Source organism: Ciona intestinalis, unplaced genomic scaffold (assembly GCF_000224145.3).
Source record: "Ciona intestinalis unplaced genomic scaffold, KH HT000103.2, whole genome shotgun sequence".
Lineage (NCBI taxonomy): Eukaryota > Metazoa > Chordata > Ascidiacea > Phlebobranchia > Cionidae > Ciona > Ciona intestinalis.
In genome coordinates this window covers 470,020-486,225 of record NW_004190425.2, presented here as the reverse complement: position 1 = coordinate 486,225, position 16,206 = coordinate 470,020, and the positions used below count along the sequence as shown (strand labels likewise).

The following is a 16,206-nucleotide window of genomic DNA, read 5'->3' as shown; positions in this document are numbered from 1 at the left end:
AGGTGTGCCATCTCCCCCCACCCTAATGCATAACAACTTTATTTGTCTCTTCGATTACAGTAGTGAATACTTAGACATATTTAAACCAAAAGACAGGACGTAGCGACAAAACAATAGTTGTTAAAACACAGTTAAAACATATTTACATTTAATCGGAAGAAAAAAGCCTTGTTCGCGACATTTGTTTTTTTTCTATAGTATATAATTTGTTACCTAATCTGCGTCTAACCATATCACACTACTGCTTAAATAATATAGCAAGGGTAAAAACACGGAAAATATACAGTATAGGGTGAAGTAGGATAAGACATTTTGTAATCGATCTATTTTAGTCCCATTTGGTATAGTAAATGACCACATTTGGTATAGTGTGACCACGGCTCCACAAGAGCGTTGTTAATTTAACTGCATGTAACTTGTTAACTCTACTTTGATCTGCGCTACATGGCAAAAAGCCTTAACTTTTAAGCCGCTACTTTTCAAGCAGAGTTGACAATTTAAAGTGGCCAGTATAGCTGGTGCAGCGGAAGATATACATTTATACAACTCATTAACGCGTTTTGTAACCTAAGCAACCCATTCGAAATAACATTTAATAATAATTAACTTAACCCTAGATGGAACCAAATAATTAAAAATATGTTTAGTTAAGATAGCGTGCGACGCATGACTTGATCGACAAACCATCAGTTCTCGGTAATATTAGTTATTGTTGTTTGTCTGCAATTATTTGCCTTGCCAATGCAGAATAAAGTGGTTCGTTGTTTCATAATACTTGTATACATTTGCTGCCGCACGTACACCCAATGTACACGTTTGAAGTTCATGAAGAAATGAATGGAAAGATGGATGGATGAAACTTGCTTTATTTTAGGGCAGCCGGTATAACACGTGTTTTTATACACCTCGTACCAGCTTACCAGTAAACCTGTATGTTACTTAAATTATTATTTTTTATGTGTGGGTGATAATTTGGACAACCCATTAGTGACCACTGGGTTGGAGCGTAACTGCCGTTAAGTGTCTTGCCCATAAAGACACATCCGCCTACAATGGTAGTGTTATAGAATAAATCCACAGTTAAAAGTGCTCAAGTCGCAGACTTTATGTACTAACTATAGAACTATATGGACTTATTACAGAAATAGGGAGACCTATACTATGGTACATTGTAGACCTATACTTTGTAATATACTCGTCGCTCCATGCTAACAATTAGACGTTGTAGATATAGCATAGCTGCGTAGAGTCTGACATTTTTCTTTTCTGGTCCAATTTAGTTGTAAAGAAAGAATATTTAAAAAATATATAAGCGTAACCCAAACAGCATTGTTGTTCTATTGACCTAAATGCGGTCGTGAAATCTGGGATTTCGGTGGTAACGATATCCCACTTACCCCACTTTATTTTTATTCCATACGAAAATATTGTATATAAGCCGGGCTTGATTTCTATAACTTCCGATAATTTATGATAATTCACAATCAAGCAGTTTAATCCATCGGAGTCTAGGTTTAAAAGTGTAAATATTTTGGGTTTTTTTGGACCGGCGTTCTGTCAGTTTTCACCTGAAATCAAAATTTGTGAAAAGAATGCTTGAGCGGTTCATTATAATTACCTGATAATCTGTTAATAAACACTTTGGTCTGCAGGTTGCTGATACCAAAGCTTGACATATCAATATACATATGGCTGAAGAAATATTTGTAGTCTTGTAAAGAAACGTTTTTCTGAGAAAAAAAATAAACGATAATTACGAAAATGTTTCTATATTCTGCAGCATTAAGTTTATTATGTGGGTAAAAATATTGAATGAAAAACCTTGTTTTTTTTGCAAGGCAACGACTTTGTTATAACACGTTTGCCCTACTGCATATTCACATCATATCTGCTTACGAGTTACCACATATAGGTGACATTGTGGGAAATGCATTTTTATGCTTGTTTGTTGATAGTTCATTAATTACTAATAGGTTATAGAAATGTTCTGTAAGCGTGTGTGTCCTGCCGAAGGTTACACAATAGCAGTATCGATGACCGACCATGCACCCTTCGATTTCGGTAGAAGCAACAAACTACAGAACCACGGGTCTGTTTTTAATAAGTGAAAGTTACCCATAAACTAGCATTTATACTCACGTTTTATCCAGCAACATATTGGAATGTTATATGTAACAGGAATTCATCAGTCCGTAGCAGCACGTAGCAAGGAGTTCCATCGTTTTCTTCCACAACGTCACGTTGGTGAAAGTAACAACAAAAACAGCACAATAACACAACATAAAATTCATGCAAAAATAAAACGACTATATGCTATTTACGTACTTGTGAATTTACAGCCGAAAATCCAGTTTCAGAATATCTAACGCCGGAATTTGATTGTGCATTGCCCGAACCACCTGGAAATATATTACTGGGCTGCAGAATTATATATTACTGGGCTGCAGAATTATATATTACTGAGCTGCAGAATTAAAAAAAAAGTTGTAAAAATTGAACGGTATGACTAAATTTCTAACGCCTAATATGAAATTGCTAATACTGCTCAAAGTTGACAAGAATTTTGTTCATATATTACTGTAGGGTAAGATGGGATAACTTAAGCACATGATATCCAAACATTCTGATCGTGTTTTAAACAATTAACAACGATCTATGTAAGTCATGAGAAAACGGTTTTAAGTTGTTTTTAATTAATCTTTATTTACCACCAAATGGGGCGAGAAAATAGAATAAAAATGTGTCCCGTTTTCCCCCACCCTACTATATCCAAATTAAATAGTTTATGGTCTTGTGTTATGGAACGTATTTACATAGCACGTATACCTTCCAAAGTCGATTGAATTCTCTGCGTGATTGCTCGAATAACTGAATCCAAATTTGCTGTGGTTCCAACAACAAATACGCCGCTAGGATTTCCTGCTACCCCGTTCACTATGAGCTATTTAAAAAGCAAAATTTAAGCCAGATATACTGCCACAGTGGCGCTTAATATTGGTTTAGGGTCCTACTCCGCTATAACTGCACATGCGCAGAAGAATAGTAATTCGCTGTTAGCAAAAATTTCACAGATATTTTTAAAACTATATAAAACTCAAGTAATTTTTTTATTGATTTCGTTAAAAAGTACAAAAATACTTAGTTTCTCTATTGATTCAACAGTTTTAAATTTATCTCTTGGTAATTAATACACTATACCTGCATTTGAGCAACTGCAGCCGATCTTTCAGATGGAAGAACCTTTTCTGTGATTAAAACGGCTGTGATGGTGATACCTTGGCTACGAACAAGATCTGCAGTGCTACTCAAACTTGCGGTATCCGTAGCTCTGCAAGAAATTGGTGCTGGCGTTAAAGATGCCTAGTGTTAACAACTGTGAATTAATTGTTCAATATAGGGAGAGTGTATATTTCAATGTCAACTGTTATGTTTGAGAAAGCAGCATGCAATGCATGTCAACTTTTTGCATTCATAGTAGGGTGGGGGAAGGTGGGACATCTCTTCATTCTATTTTCTCGACCCATATTTTAGTTAAAAAAACATTTAAAGTTTTATAAAACCGTGTTTTTTGCGACTCTAGTTGACCGTTGTTAATTATTTAAAACACGATTAGGACATATAAACATTATGTAATAAAGATGTCCCACCTTTCCCCACATTACTAAATCATTGGCATTGTTGCTTGATTGAATAAATAAACGAATGTAACTTGCGTTATCTTATCGTTTAGGGGGTTGTGTTTCATACACCTTGTGCCTATACTTAGTTACAACGCAGGTATCTTTGTGAGTGATTAATTTTGGATATTCCTTTTTTAATGTAGGGCTGACAATTTCGAACGGTATTTCCCAAGCTTTGTAATTATATTTGGATATCCCTCTTTTTCATTGTATGGCAATATTTTAAGACAGTAATAGACCACTAGGTTAGAGAAATTACCGTTATACGTTTCTTGCCAAAATCACATACGCCCACATTATAAAGCAGCGGTAAGCCCTGAACCAAAATCTCCAGGTTAGAAGCATAGCCTATTAACCACTGTGCCGGTACTTTCATTTGTAAATCCGTTTATACACGAAACGTTTTATAGTTTATATTCACAAGCGAAAGATTTGAAAAGCACCCTAATTAATTAAGTAACTTATGTATTCCGCCATGCAAAACAAATATGAACTTACTCTCCGTCTGTCAGCAGCACGATAACTTTCCTTGTATTCGTATCATTATAACGAGAAGATTTCTGAAAAACTGCTATTGATCTTCGCAATGCATCTGCTGTATAAGTATTGCCTTTCTTGATCGTTACATTTTTCATTGCCGCCTATAAAACACAAAACGTTAAACTCGTATTCACACTGATACGGGCAGCTTAAATACATGAGGTCGAGGCGACGTTGCAGAGCGTAAACTCTAAACCAGCGTTTCTTAAACCGGGAACCACTAGGGGTAAATTACTCGTATTTAGAGGGTAAATGAGCTACCAATCGAAATCCACATCAGTTACTGGGACAGAAAAAAATGTTCCAATTGTAGTACTTTATCACATTGAACAACGCATTCGTCGCAAATAAATATAACTGATGTAATAGTTGTCTTAGCTTTTAATAAACGAGCTCAATATTACACGTTGGGGGTAAATCTGACAAGCATCTTTGTTAAAAAAGTAAAGCATACAAAAAAGTTTAAGAACCACTGGTCTAAACAGACAGAAAAGCTCTTTTTTTTATGTTCACAAATCACTCAAATATATTTACCATTATTTCTTCTTTAGTTGTAAACATCCCAATTTGAAACTCTGTTTTCGTTAGAGAAAAGTGCCTGTAAAGATCACATATTTATCCAAATGTACGCAATATACAGAACAAAGTTTTGTTGTTGTACTTACGAGAACTGCATGAGACCTACAGCAACTGATCCGTTACTAGAAATATCAAAAGAGAGAGTTATATTTTCAATCCATTCTTTCATTATTTCGAAATCACTTTCAACAATAGATCCCGAACCGTCCAACAGAAACAAAATGTCAACCTTCGGACACTCTAAAGAAAAATGTTGAGCATCCGTGGTAAAAGGTGTTTTATTTATCATTCTTGTTACCAAAAGGATCTATTCTTGATATTGACATCCACGTTTTTCCAAACTCAGTACCCGCGTAACAGTAACCTAAATGTTCCAGTTCTCCGTCACAGTAACTTGGCCGCAAAGGCGCACACGCCTGCAGTAAAAGTTTTCTACTAATCACAAACAGAACACGAAGGGAATTATTTAAACATAACGGCGGCGATCAATATAAAGAAACTTAGTCCAATCATTAAAAAAAGTTCTAACAAAAAAAGTTTGTTTTCTGGTAAAAAATAGAACTTGTTACATATATGGCAGATATCTATACCATTTAGCATTAAACTTAAACATTTTCTTGGGATAACCTTCGTTTAAGTTGTATATATGGGACAATGGGGGAAGATGGGACATCTAGACACATATCCTTCGTTTAAGTTGTATATATGGGACAATGGGGGGAGATGGGACATTTAAGCACATATCGTTCGTTTAAGTTGTATATACTGGTATCAAAGTTTAAAAATACTACTATCCAATGAGATGGAATACTGTTAGCACCCAAAATCCATATTTTCTGATCGTGTTTTATCTTATTTAAAGTCGTGGGGATACCGTTATATAATGTATTCTTTTTCTACCACGTGCCAAATGGGACGAGAAAAGAGAACGAAAATCTACCTTACCTTGCTCGTCCTATTTTAACCCACTCTAATATATTAAATATTAAATAACAATCTTTTAAATCAGGTATCGGATTAAAAAAAACACATCAAAATCATTAAACTTGTAACTTACAGTTATATTCCCGTCTGCCTGTGCAGCAAATGATAAACCAACAGCATCTCCAGCAACCAGCGCTGGCGTGCTTGGTGAGATTGGTTTACAACTTGGAACCGAATCGGTGAAACTAAACTCACAAAAAGAAAGTCCTCCGCTGGGTTCGGTTTGTGAACCAGAATTCAAAAGAGGCGAACCGACCAATAACCTGGATAGAGTAAAAAGTTATTTACGGTCGTTTTGTTGTGTGATATTTTTATAATTAGGTTTTGATATATAGTAAGATTCGGGTAGATAGCACACCTTTCCATTTCTTTTTCTTGTCCTATTTGGTAGTAAACAAGAACATTCAAGATATTATAAAACCGCACCATAGGCTAATACGCATGGAATTATCCGTGTACGCTTCTCGATTTTGTGCATTTTTCATTATACGTAACATAAACACTATTGTAATATTCGAAACAAAGAAATCTAATTTAACTGTTACGTATGAATCATAAGTTGTGACGTAAGAGCTGCTATTATGAGTTGATATATAAACGCGGTGAACGAATCTCTTCCGGGTTTTTATAGGCTGAAAGATTACATTGTCGGTTCGGGTAATTGGTTATTTACCATAACATGAAATATATCAATGGGAGATTGCCGGTTTGGACATTTTATAATATATGTATATTTAGCCGTTTTATAATATGTATGGACACAGAACATCTGTGTTATAACGACTGTCGTTTGTCATGTGAGGATCAAGTAAATTACATTTTGTGGGGTAAGACGGGACACCTTTAGCACATAATATCCAAATTTCCGGATCATATTTTAAACAATTAACAACGGCCTATATGGGAGTCGTGAGGAAGTGGTTTTATATTTCTTTAATTTGGCTTGAGTACTTACAAATAGGAATAGAAAATAGAATGGAAAGGTGTCTCATCTAATACTCATAAAAGGGCTTGAGAAATCCCAAATTAAACCAATAACCAATTAGTAACGTGTGTCAAACACTGCTTAATTAGTGCTTGACGCAATTTTCATTTTTAAGTTACCTATTTAAAAAAAAATTGTAAAAAAGGAATAGATTAGGTAGGGTACCCAATTAAATAAAATAGTCATAGTAGAGAAATCGATATTAAATTTGTTTATTATATACTTACTGGTGATTGCCTGAAGAAGGATTTAAAAAGAAACTTGTTCCAAAATACGTTGGTCCTGTCGAGTTGACCACTGACGCGTTAAGAGTTACTGACTTCGTTAATTCGGACGGAATTATGTTAAAAGCACTCGTTGTGCTTATTATTGAAATAATAAACACATTTAGAAAAGTAGATTCCATTTTCTGTACGGCTACCTTTCCTATATAAAACAAAAACTCTTAATCATTACAGAAGTAACTTGCTGTCGCACCAGACGACCTGTATGTCAAACATGTATTCTTGTCTGAACGAAGTGAAATAATATCAACAGATGTTAATTGTTACGCAATGGTCGATTCAATTAGACTGGTTAATGCAGATACTAGGAAATAATGAGTCACAAAATTGTATGCACGTCTATACGATTGCGCGACGTCTTTTATTATTGTCGAAGATGTAAACATAATGTCTTTGTTATTATTATGCTTAGTAGCTTAAACAATAATACTAAGAGTTTAAGATCGCTAAAACATTTTAACGTAATGTTCAAACTTTGTAAAAATAATTCTGACAAGTTTAAATAAATTTAAGTTTGTTTCAATGGCTGTTTTGCGATTTTCGCTGTTTTTAAGTTAAACTAAGATGTCGCCCATATACACATTAATATTTATTGCTTTTGCTACCTTTATATAAACTGTTGCTCCTATAGGATGCATATTACAGGTCGGATAAAGGTCTACTGTATAGCCATTCACTTATTAAACAAGGTTGTAGCATCACGTCCGTTTTAATTTTCATTGTATATACCTTTATCTTGTGTGCCACCATTCAACTAACCAACCACTCTTTTTCTGTAGTTTGATTCCCATGCTGTAACAGCAACCTCTTTAGGTTGATGTATTACTGTGGTGTAATATGATATCCACGTAACACATGGTATCTTATATTTTTCATTCGTTTTTTTTTAACAGTTCACAATACTCTTTCTGCGTCATGAGGATATGTTTACATAATTATTTATTTTTTTCGTTTACTACCAAATGCAACGAGAAAAAGGAACGAAAACATGTTCTATCTTTTCCAATCCTTATCTATATATCGGTTAGATATGGTCAATAAAGCAGAGTCACAAAATCTTCTTTTTGTATCACATACACACACACACAGTGATACGTCATTACGATAAACACTTGATGCTACCAGCTTGTTATACAGCAATTGATATAAAAGTAATATGATGCATTACGTCGCTGTTCTATTTTACTCACGTTATTTTGTTTCCTGTATTTTTTTCCTTATTTTATCTTTTATTAAACGCGCAGTTTTGACTTCAAACGTCGATTCTGTATAAGACAGCGACTAAATTTGCCATATATGAGCGCTTAACCAAATATATAGTACTGCGGGGTAAAATAGGATACCGCTAGCACCTTAATTCCATAATTCCTCAACTTGTATTAAACAAATTACCAACGCTCTTTTAGGGTCTTGACGCTACGGTTCTACAATTCTGTAAATATTTTCTGTTTACAACGAAATGGGAAATAAAAAGAGAATAAAAACACATCCCATTTTACCCCACCCTACTATATTGCTTACCTGAATAAACCTGACAACTTTGATGTCTCTTCTTCCATTCGACCATCTTCAATCAAATACTCATTAACAACACAAAACCAAATCCACCAACGATTAGTTAGTAAACAATACTTGTTAGTTAAAAGTAAATGCTGATACTAATATAAACCTTGTCATACGACTTCGAAAATCCAGTTTCTGAAAATCGTAAACCGTTTCCTGCGCTGAAGGTTGAACTGCTGCTGCCTGAGACGTAAAGTAAACAGTTAGGAAAAAGAAAATGCCCCAAAAAATGATGGGATGATAATCTATACAACAGGGATTCCTAACCATTTTTATATACTAGGTTTTCCTGAAAATATTTTATACCATATGAAAAATCCGCATATTTTATACGTTTTACCACATATTTAATATGGTAAACATACATATTTTAAAACATATGGTCCACGTACCTATATATATAATCTGTATATAGTAGGGTTGGGGAAGATAGGACATCTTTTCATTTAATTTCTCATCTCATTTGGTAGTAAACAATGAACATTCAAAGAATTATAAAACCGTATCCTCACGACTCCCGTTGACCGATGTTAATTGTTTAAAACACGATTAGGATAATATGTGTTAAAGGTGTCCCGTCTTCCCCCACCCTACTAATTACATTCAACCTATTGAATGAATGTTACTTACTTAACTTTAAGTGAGTGGAATTTATTTAACCACATCACGTGGCGGGACAACGACAGTTATAACACGGCCGTCTGTTTTACACACCTCGTACCCGCTTTTGAGTTACCACAAATATGTCCGTTATCACTCCAGTGGTATAGCGGCGTCGAGCCTCGAACGCGTAACCTCTAGGCTAGAAGCAAAAGCGCTAACCACGGCGTCGGTTTATTCGTTACTTTGAGTTCTAACCTTCAAGTGAAACTTTTTCGATCTCTTGGAAAATACTTTGTACAATCGAATCAAGGTTGGAGAAATCTCTAAGCTGGTAAACTCTGTCGTTGTTTCCAATGACGCCATTTGCAATTATCTGTAAAAACACAAAATATTTATAGTATAGGGTGGGCGAAGACAGGACGTACGTAATACCCAAATACCCTGATCGATTTTAAACAATTAAAAACGCTAGGAGCCGTGAAGGGTGCGGTTTTATAAAAAATGTTCTTTGTTAACTAACAAATTGGGCGAGAAAATAGCATGAGAAGGTGTCCAATCTCTCCATTCTAATATATCAACAGAAAATGTTCAATGTTAGCATATTTATCGTAGGTTGAGATACGAATGTCGGTTTTTCTAGAAATATATAACTTATCCTTACTTAAAGAGCGCTGTTAATTGTTAAAAATATATTTCGGAATTATGAGATAATGTTAACGGTATCTATCTTGTATACATCCGGTACTGTAGTTTCCAAACAGCATCTCCTTAAACTTAACAGCTCTTTAAATAATAAACGGTTTGCATATTCAGTAACTATGTAGTACCAGTGGGGTGAGATGGAACACCATCTTAGCAAATAATATTCAAATGTCCTGATCGTGTTTTTAACAATTAACAGCGGTATGTAAGAGTCGCAAAAATTCGGTTTTAGAATTCTTTGAATGTTCTTTGTTTACTACCAAATTGAACGAAACAAAAATAAAAGGTGTCCCATCTCCCCCCTTTATTATATGTTTACCTGTAATTCTTGAAGTACATCAGCTTTTACACCGACGGCGATTGTGGTGATGTTTAAATTACGAACTTGTGTTGCGCTTGCATTGAGCCCTTCCCGATCGTTCGATCTATTTAGAAAACACAAAATTTTGATTATGCCTTTTTAGGCCAGCAGAAACTGAACCGAGCATTGACGCTTTTAATTACTGTGGGTGTATGCGTGTCCTTGGGCAAAACTTACTGTCCATCTGTGAGGAGAACAAGAACTTTCTTGGTGAGCGGATCGTTGAAACGGGATGAGTTCTTGAACACAGTGGTTGCTTTAGAAAGTGCTGCCGCTGTAAATGTTGCTCCGAGTCGAAGTTTTATTTGGTCCATTGCTACCTATACGGTGTTATAATGTGTTAGCTCAGAGATAATTTTTACTTTTGTAAAATATAACAAGTCTAGACAGCATGGTATTATAAGGTATTTAAACTTGACGCATTAGTTATACCCGAGGCGTTTAGATACAGATAGACGTCAAAGAGAAACCACACAGGCATTACGTTATAACCTAGCTTTTGCCTATTGCCCTATATGGTTGTCACAGCTTAGCTATCTGTACACCTATATAGTAGGGTGGGGGAAGATGGGACACCTTTAGCACATAATATTCAGATATTCTGATCGTGTTTTAAATAATTAACAACGTTCTATGAGAGTCATGAGGACATAGTTTCATATTTCTTTAAATGTTTTTGTTTACTACTAAATGGGACGAGAAAATAGAGTTAAAAAGTGTCCCATCTTCTCCCATTCTACTGTATGATAATTTGCTTTCAATTCCCATTCAAATGGTTTGGCGAACGCTAAATTTGATTCCAACAAATGCCACATTTAAATTATCGGCCCGGAATTTAACCCCTAACTCATATAACCCATTATGTGAAAACAGACGGAGTTTTTCAAACAAAAGTTTCAAACCATTTTAAGGGAGCTGAAGTTTGTTTAAAAATAGCTGTTTTGATATATAGAAGGGCGGGGTAGGATGGGACATTTTCATCTCTTGTCCCATTTAGTAATATACAAAGAATATTCACATAATTAAAAAAACGCAACCTCGCGACTTCCAAAAGTGTTGTTAATTAATCAAAACACTGTAGCATATCCCACAGTACTAGTATCGAATATATTTAAATTGAGACTTACGGAAAATTGGGAGAAACTTTTGTAGCGTCCAATTTCAAATTCGGTGACGATCTTATCAATCGAACTGCGGGGTATTAAAATAAATTACAATTATTCTTTTCATGCCATGGTACTCTATATCATTTTCTGTTAGTAAATAGATATTATGTAATATATAGTAGGGTGGGGGAAGATGGGACACCTTTAGCACATAATATCGCAATATCCTAATCGTGTTTTAAACAATTACCGACTGTTTATGGAAGTCATGAAGGTATTGTTTTATAATTCTTTGAATGTTATTTGTTTATTACTAAATGGTACGAGAAAATAAAGCTAAAAGTGTCCCATCTTCCCCCCCCCCCTACTGTAAGTTTCTTTCGTATATAATTACTGTAGACTTGTAATATATATATAACCGCAGCATAATAATACATTCACACCGTTACAAGCGTTGATATTTTGAGCAAAGTGGGGTGAGATGGGACATCCAGGTTCTATTTAATTTTCCCATCCTATTTGGCAATAAGCTAAGAATATTTACAGAGGTAAAAAACTGTAGCCTATAGTGACTTGATAAGAGAGATGATAATCGTTAAAAACACGATTAGGAAAATGGGATTTGGGTGCTAACGGTTTCCCATCTTACCCCACAGGACCATATATAGTAGGGTGGGGAAATATGGGACACCATTTTATTCTGCAGTATTTTCCCGTCCCAAAAGTTTTGGAAGTAAATAAATAACATTCAATGAAATATAAAGCCGTACCCTCACGACTCTACTAGACCGTTGTTTCATCATTAAAATCAAGATCAGGATGTTACGTGCTAAAGTTGTCCCGTCTTCCCCCACAATACTATATTATAACACCGGTAATTTGTTAGTACTGTCATTTCTGTGTAATATTGCATATGCATATATATACGTACAAATTCGGCAGATACGTCGAATACTGAATGAGACCAACGGCTGCGGATCCACTGCTTGTAATATCGAACCGTTTCGTAATATTTTTAACCCAATTCTTTACGGTGTTGAAATTATTCGGATCAGCCTCGTTTATTGAAGTGGAACCATCCAATACAAATAATAAATCCACTTGATCATGGGGGCAATCTAAACATAAAACATTCAGTCGTATTTTATATTATAAATTATCGAAACATTATTTTTAATTAAACTTAACATTTTTAATATTATAGTAGAATTAGGAAAATAGGACAACTCCTTATTTTATTTTCTTGTCCCAATTGGTAGTAAAAAAACATTAAAGGAATTATAAAACCGCATCCTTATGACTCCCAAAGACCGTTGTTAATTGTATAAAACATGATCCGAATGTTTGGATATTATGTGTTAAAGGTGTTCTATCTTACTCCACAGTATACTATACATTATATTATAGTTAAATTCATGTTGTTTACCGTATAGCTTGATTTATAAAAAAGAGCTTCTATATATTAGGTTGGGAAAAGACATAAAATATAAAAAAGGTTCAGGATTTTTAATGTCCCGTATGGTAGTAAACAAATAACCATTACAGAATTATATAACCATATCCTCGAAACTGTAATATAGATGTTGTTAATTATTGAGAACACGTTAAAAAACCTGGAACGCTTTAACGGTAGCCGTCTTTCCATAGAATACTTTATAGTCTAGTCGTATACTGTTTTCTTTTTTGTGTTTTAACATCTGTTGCTTTATCGCTATATCTTGTCTTTTTGTTTAAAATGTTTTTAAATCTTTGCTACCGTATAATCGAAAAGAGAAATAAAGTAAAACTATTATAAGCACTTTTTATTGTCGCTACTAATGTACTTAAAAGTCAAAATCAAGTTTTGAAATATTATTCACCTGAATTGAATCCTTCCACGATAGACAGTGGACTCCAAACTGTACCATGACCGGTACCTGTGTAGCAGTAACCAAGTTTCAATACATTTCCTCTGCACGTTTGGCTGCGTAACGGTGCACATGCCTGGAAAATAAACATAGAAAAACGTATATATAGTAAAAACAGTTGCATGAGATATATTGTACATTAGATTAGGTAACTCGTTTATGAAAAATAAGTATTTACGTTCATTTTACAAGCATGTTAACGATGTGCCGTTTTGCCCCGCAACGCAACGATAAATATCAATACTAAGATAACTTTGTTTGTCTCTTTGATTACGGTAGCAAAGATTTAGAAATATTTTAAACTTAAAGACAGGATATAGCGACAAAATAACAGTTGTTAAAACACGTTTACAGTTAAGAACTTATTTACAATTAATTAAAATAAAATAAGCGTGGTCGCTACACCTAGCTGACAAACAAGCCATTTTGTATATGTTATTTATATATGTTAAATAAATGTAATTTACTTTATCCCTGCATTGCAGGAAAACGACAGTCGTTATAACACAGGTGTTCTGTTTCATACACCTCATGCGAGCTTACGAGTTACCATGTATGTTACTTTGTAGGTGATTTAATGCTTTTTATTTGTGGCTGATAATTTGGACACCCCATCGGTGACACACTGGGTTAGAGCAATCGCCGTTAATTGTTTAATATTATCAAGTTAGAAGTAAGACAATCACATTTTACTTACGGTAACATTCCCGCGAGGATCAACCTCAAAGTCCAAACCGAATCCATCTCGTGCACTAAGGTTTGGTGACGTGGGCGTGACGTCATCGCACTGTGAATGTTGCTCAACATTGAATCGAATTGGGCACGACGATAAACCACCACTGGCGCTCTTGACATCATTGGAGCCGTGGGTGTCGTACGGAACAGAAACCAAGAGGCTGGAAAAAGAAAAAAATGGAAAAAAAGTAAAAATAATATTTTGTATATAGTAGGTTGGGGGAAGGTGGGACACAATTTTTTTTATTTACTTGTCCCATTTGGTAGTAAACATTATTGAACAGTGAAAAAAATATAAAACCGTATCCAACGACTCCCATAGACGGTTGTTGATTGTTTAAAACACGATCAGGACATTTATACATATAATGTGTTAAAGGTGTCCCGTATTTCCCCGTCCTACTATATGTTCTGCAATTTTTGTCCATAAACAATCTTTCTAAATAAAGTATATTCCTTTTTAGAGACAGTTAAAGATGCTTTGTGTTGATCCTTGGCCGATGTGCGGTATTTACAGACAAAAAACAACTATGAAAAAGCTTTTTTATAACTTATATTTTTATTTTTTTATTACTTTTTAGGTTTTTATAACTAAACATTTTTTATTTTGAAAAATAATGGACACTCATTTTTACCTGTGGTCTGAATGAAAATGAATCTTTTGTCCAAAATATTGCGACGCAAGTCTTGAAGTATTGTGGGCCAACTTTGAAACCTGGTTTGTTTTTATATTAAAAGCATTGGTTTCGGCATTAACAAGCAAAACAACCAATATAAGTATAGACAATCCCATTTTTAACCTGTTGCTAGTTATCAGGAAGTTAATAAATGATTTTATCAATAAAAATGGAAATAGTTTCCATAAAAACATAATGATTTTATAATAGGGTGGGGAAAATGGGAAACCGATTTATTTAATTTTCTCGCCACGTTTGGTAGTAAACAAAGAACATTTAAAGAATAATAAAACTGTAGATTCAAAATACGATCAGGATACTTGGATATTGTCTGCTAAAGGTGTCCCGTCTTCCCTCACCCCACTATACCCTAGTATATATCTATTACAACAATTCTATATACATTTTACGCTAATTTCTCTCATGGTGATCAGTAACTTTCTTTGGAACGAGAAAACTCTTTCTCATTTAAATTGCCTTTACATAAAGACTCAGTGAAAATAAGAATGTTACTAAATATATAACACACCGCCATTTCATGTCTTTTCATGAAAAACAGGAAACTCGGTCTCAATATTTTGTTCTAGTTTTATCTTTTTCGTCATCGGCAGCGGCAGCAAAAAAATGAGTTAGGTTACACGTAAATGAATGAATGTAACCTACTTATCCTCGAGTATGTATGTTACTTTGTAGGTGATTATTTTATTGGATGTTTTCATTTTTATGTATGGCTGATAATTTGGACAACCCATTAGTGACAACAATTGCGGTTAGGTGACTTGACCAAAAACATATACGCCCACAATGGTAGCAGCGACGATCCTTGAACCAATTACCTATAGCCTAAGTTAGGGGCTCGCGCGTTAACGACTTTGCCAAGGGGTGGTCACGTATATAACATATGAAGGCATACGGATAAAAATAAGTAAATTTACTATACCTTCTTTTACCTTTATATTTTGTCTCTTCAAGATTAATCGAATCTGTTCTGTCAGTTGATATTTCTTGATGTCTTGATATGTTTCGTCAACAAACGAACAAACAACGTACAAACATAAAATAAACGGAAAGCAAAAAAAAACACCCCTTCAAAGAAACATACTCACAGTAGCATACGTGGAAGTGAAACCAGCTTCAGAAAATCTTAAATTGTTTCCAGGAGCCGACGCTCCACTAGTTGCTGACACTAAGAATAAAAGGTTAGTTTTACGTGTAGTAGGGTGGGGGTACGAAGTGAATGTTTTTATTATGTGTTATCGTCCCATTAGGTAGTAAACACAGAATATCACCCGAACGACTTTTAAACGGCGCTGGTAATTATTTAAGACACACTTACGGGGTATGGGATTTATGTGCTAACAGCATGAATATGTTTTAAACATTTATTTTGGCGTGGTCGGAAAACGACAGTTGTTATAAGACGAGTGGTCTGTTTCACACATCTTATAGCGCCGGATTGCGAGCTATACCACTAATATAACTTTGAATGAATGCAATGTA

At 34.6% G+C, this 16,206-nt stretch overlaps 2 protein-coding genes across 5 annotated transcripts; both read right to left on the bottom strand.

Annotated features, from left to right (window-relative positions):
- Nucleotides 1-134: 134 nt before the first annotated feature.
- Nucleotides 135-7,288, bottom strand: LOC101242513 (integrin alpha-D-like). 3 transcript variants are annotated; one of them, XM_026838687.1, is made up of 13 exons: nucleotides 6,996-7,288; nucleotides 5,857-6,046; nucleotides 5,098-5,215; nucleotides 4,886-5,039; nucleotides 4,755-4,818; nucleotides 4,179-4,321; nucleotides 3,199-3,328; nucleotides 2,827-2,941; nucleotides 2,326-2,399; nucleotides 2,140-2,225; nucleotides 1,619-1,730; nucleotides 1,398-1,568; nucleotides 135-928 (listed from the first exon to the last, which is right to left on the bottom strand). In XM_026838687.1, the coding sequence occupies exons 1-10, from the start codon at nucleotides 7,172-7,174 to the stop codon at nucleotides 2,166-2,168; spliced, it is 1,227 nt and encodes a 408-aa protein (XP_026694488.1). In that variant the 5' UTR covers nucleotides 7,175-7,288; the 3' UTR covers nucleotides 135-928; nucleotides 1,398-1,568; nucleotides 1,619-1,730; nucleotides 2,140-2,165. The 3 variants fall into 3 exon arrangements, with proteins under 3 accessions (XP_026694488.1, XP_026694489.1, XP_026694490.1); XM_026838688.1 differs by lacking the exon at nucleotides 1,398-1,568; XM_026838689.1 differs by lacking the exons at nucleotides 135-928; nucleotides 1,398-1,568; nucleotides 1,619-1,730 and having other exon boundaries at nucleotides 2,140-2,399.
- Nucleotides 7,289-7,379: 91 nt separating this feature from the next.
- Nucleotides 7,380-14,866, bottom strand: LOC108950324 (integrin alpha-D-like). 2 transcript variants are annotated; one of them, XM_018815800.2, is made up of 10 exons: nucleotides 14,665-14,866; nucleotides 13,992-14,190; nucleotides 13,247-13,370; nucleotides 12,319-12,505; nucleotides 11,409-11,472; nucleotides 10,459-10,601; nucleotides 10,240-10,345; nucleotides 9,474-9,591; nucleotides 8,574-8,798; nucleotides 7,380-8,484 (listed from the first exon to the last, which is right to left on the bottom strand). In XM_018815800.2, the coding sequence occupies exons 1-9, from the start codon at nucleotides 14,820-14,822 to the stop codon at nucleotides 8,692-8,694; spliced, it is 1,206 nt and encodes a 401-aa protein (XP_018671345.1). In that variant the 5' UTR covers nucleotides 14,823-14,866; the 3' UTR covers nucleotides 7,380-8,484; nucleotides 8,574-8,691. The 2 variants fall into 2 exon arrangements, with proteins under 2 accessions (XP_018671345.1, XP_026694491.1); XM_026838690.1 differs by having other exon boundaries at nucleotides 7,380-7,844.
- Nucleotides 14,867-16,206: the final 1,340 nt, after the last annotated feature.

What these genes read in the sequence shown, in the direction of transcription:
- LOC108950324 (XM_018815800.2), bottom strand. Translation starts at nt 14,822, where the DNA reads ATGGGATTGTCTATACTTATATTGGTTGTTTTGCTTGTTAATGCCGAA. An exon ending in TCGACGTATCTGCCGAATTT is followed by an intron (nt 11,473 to 12,318) that starts GTACGTATATAT and finishes AATACCCCGCAG; the next exon opens with TTCGATTGATAAGATCGTCA. An exon ending in ATGTACTTCAAGAATTACAG is followed by an intron (nt 9,592 to 10,239) that starts GTAAACATATAA and finishes GTGTTTTTACAG; the next exon opens with ATAATTGCAAATGGCGTCAT.
- LOC101242513 (XM_026838687.1), bottom strand. Translation starts at nt 7,174, where the DNA reads ATGGAATCTACTTTTCTAAATGTGTTTATTATTTCAATAATAAGCACA. An exon ending in AGGCAGACGGGAATATAACT is followed by an intron (nt 5,216 to 5,856) that starts GTAAGTTACAAG and finishes CTTTTACTGCAG; the next exon opens with GCGTGTGCGCCTTTGCGGCC. An exon ending in CAACTAAAGAAGAAATAATG is followed by an intron (nt 4,322 to 4,754) that starts GTAAATATATTT and finishes TGTGTTTTATAG; the next exon opens with GCGGCAATGAAAAATGTAAC.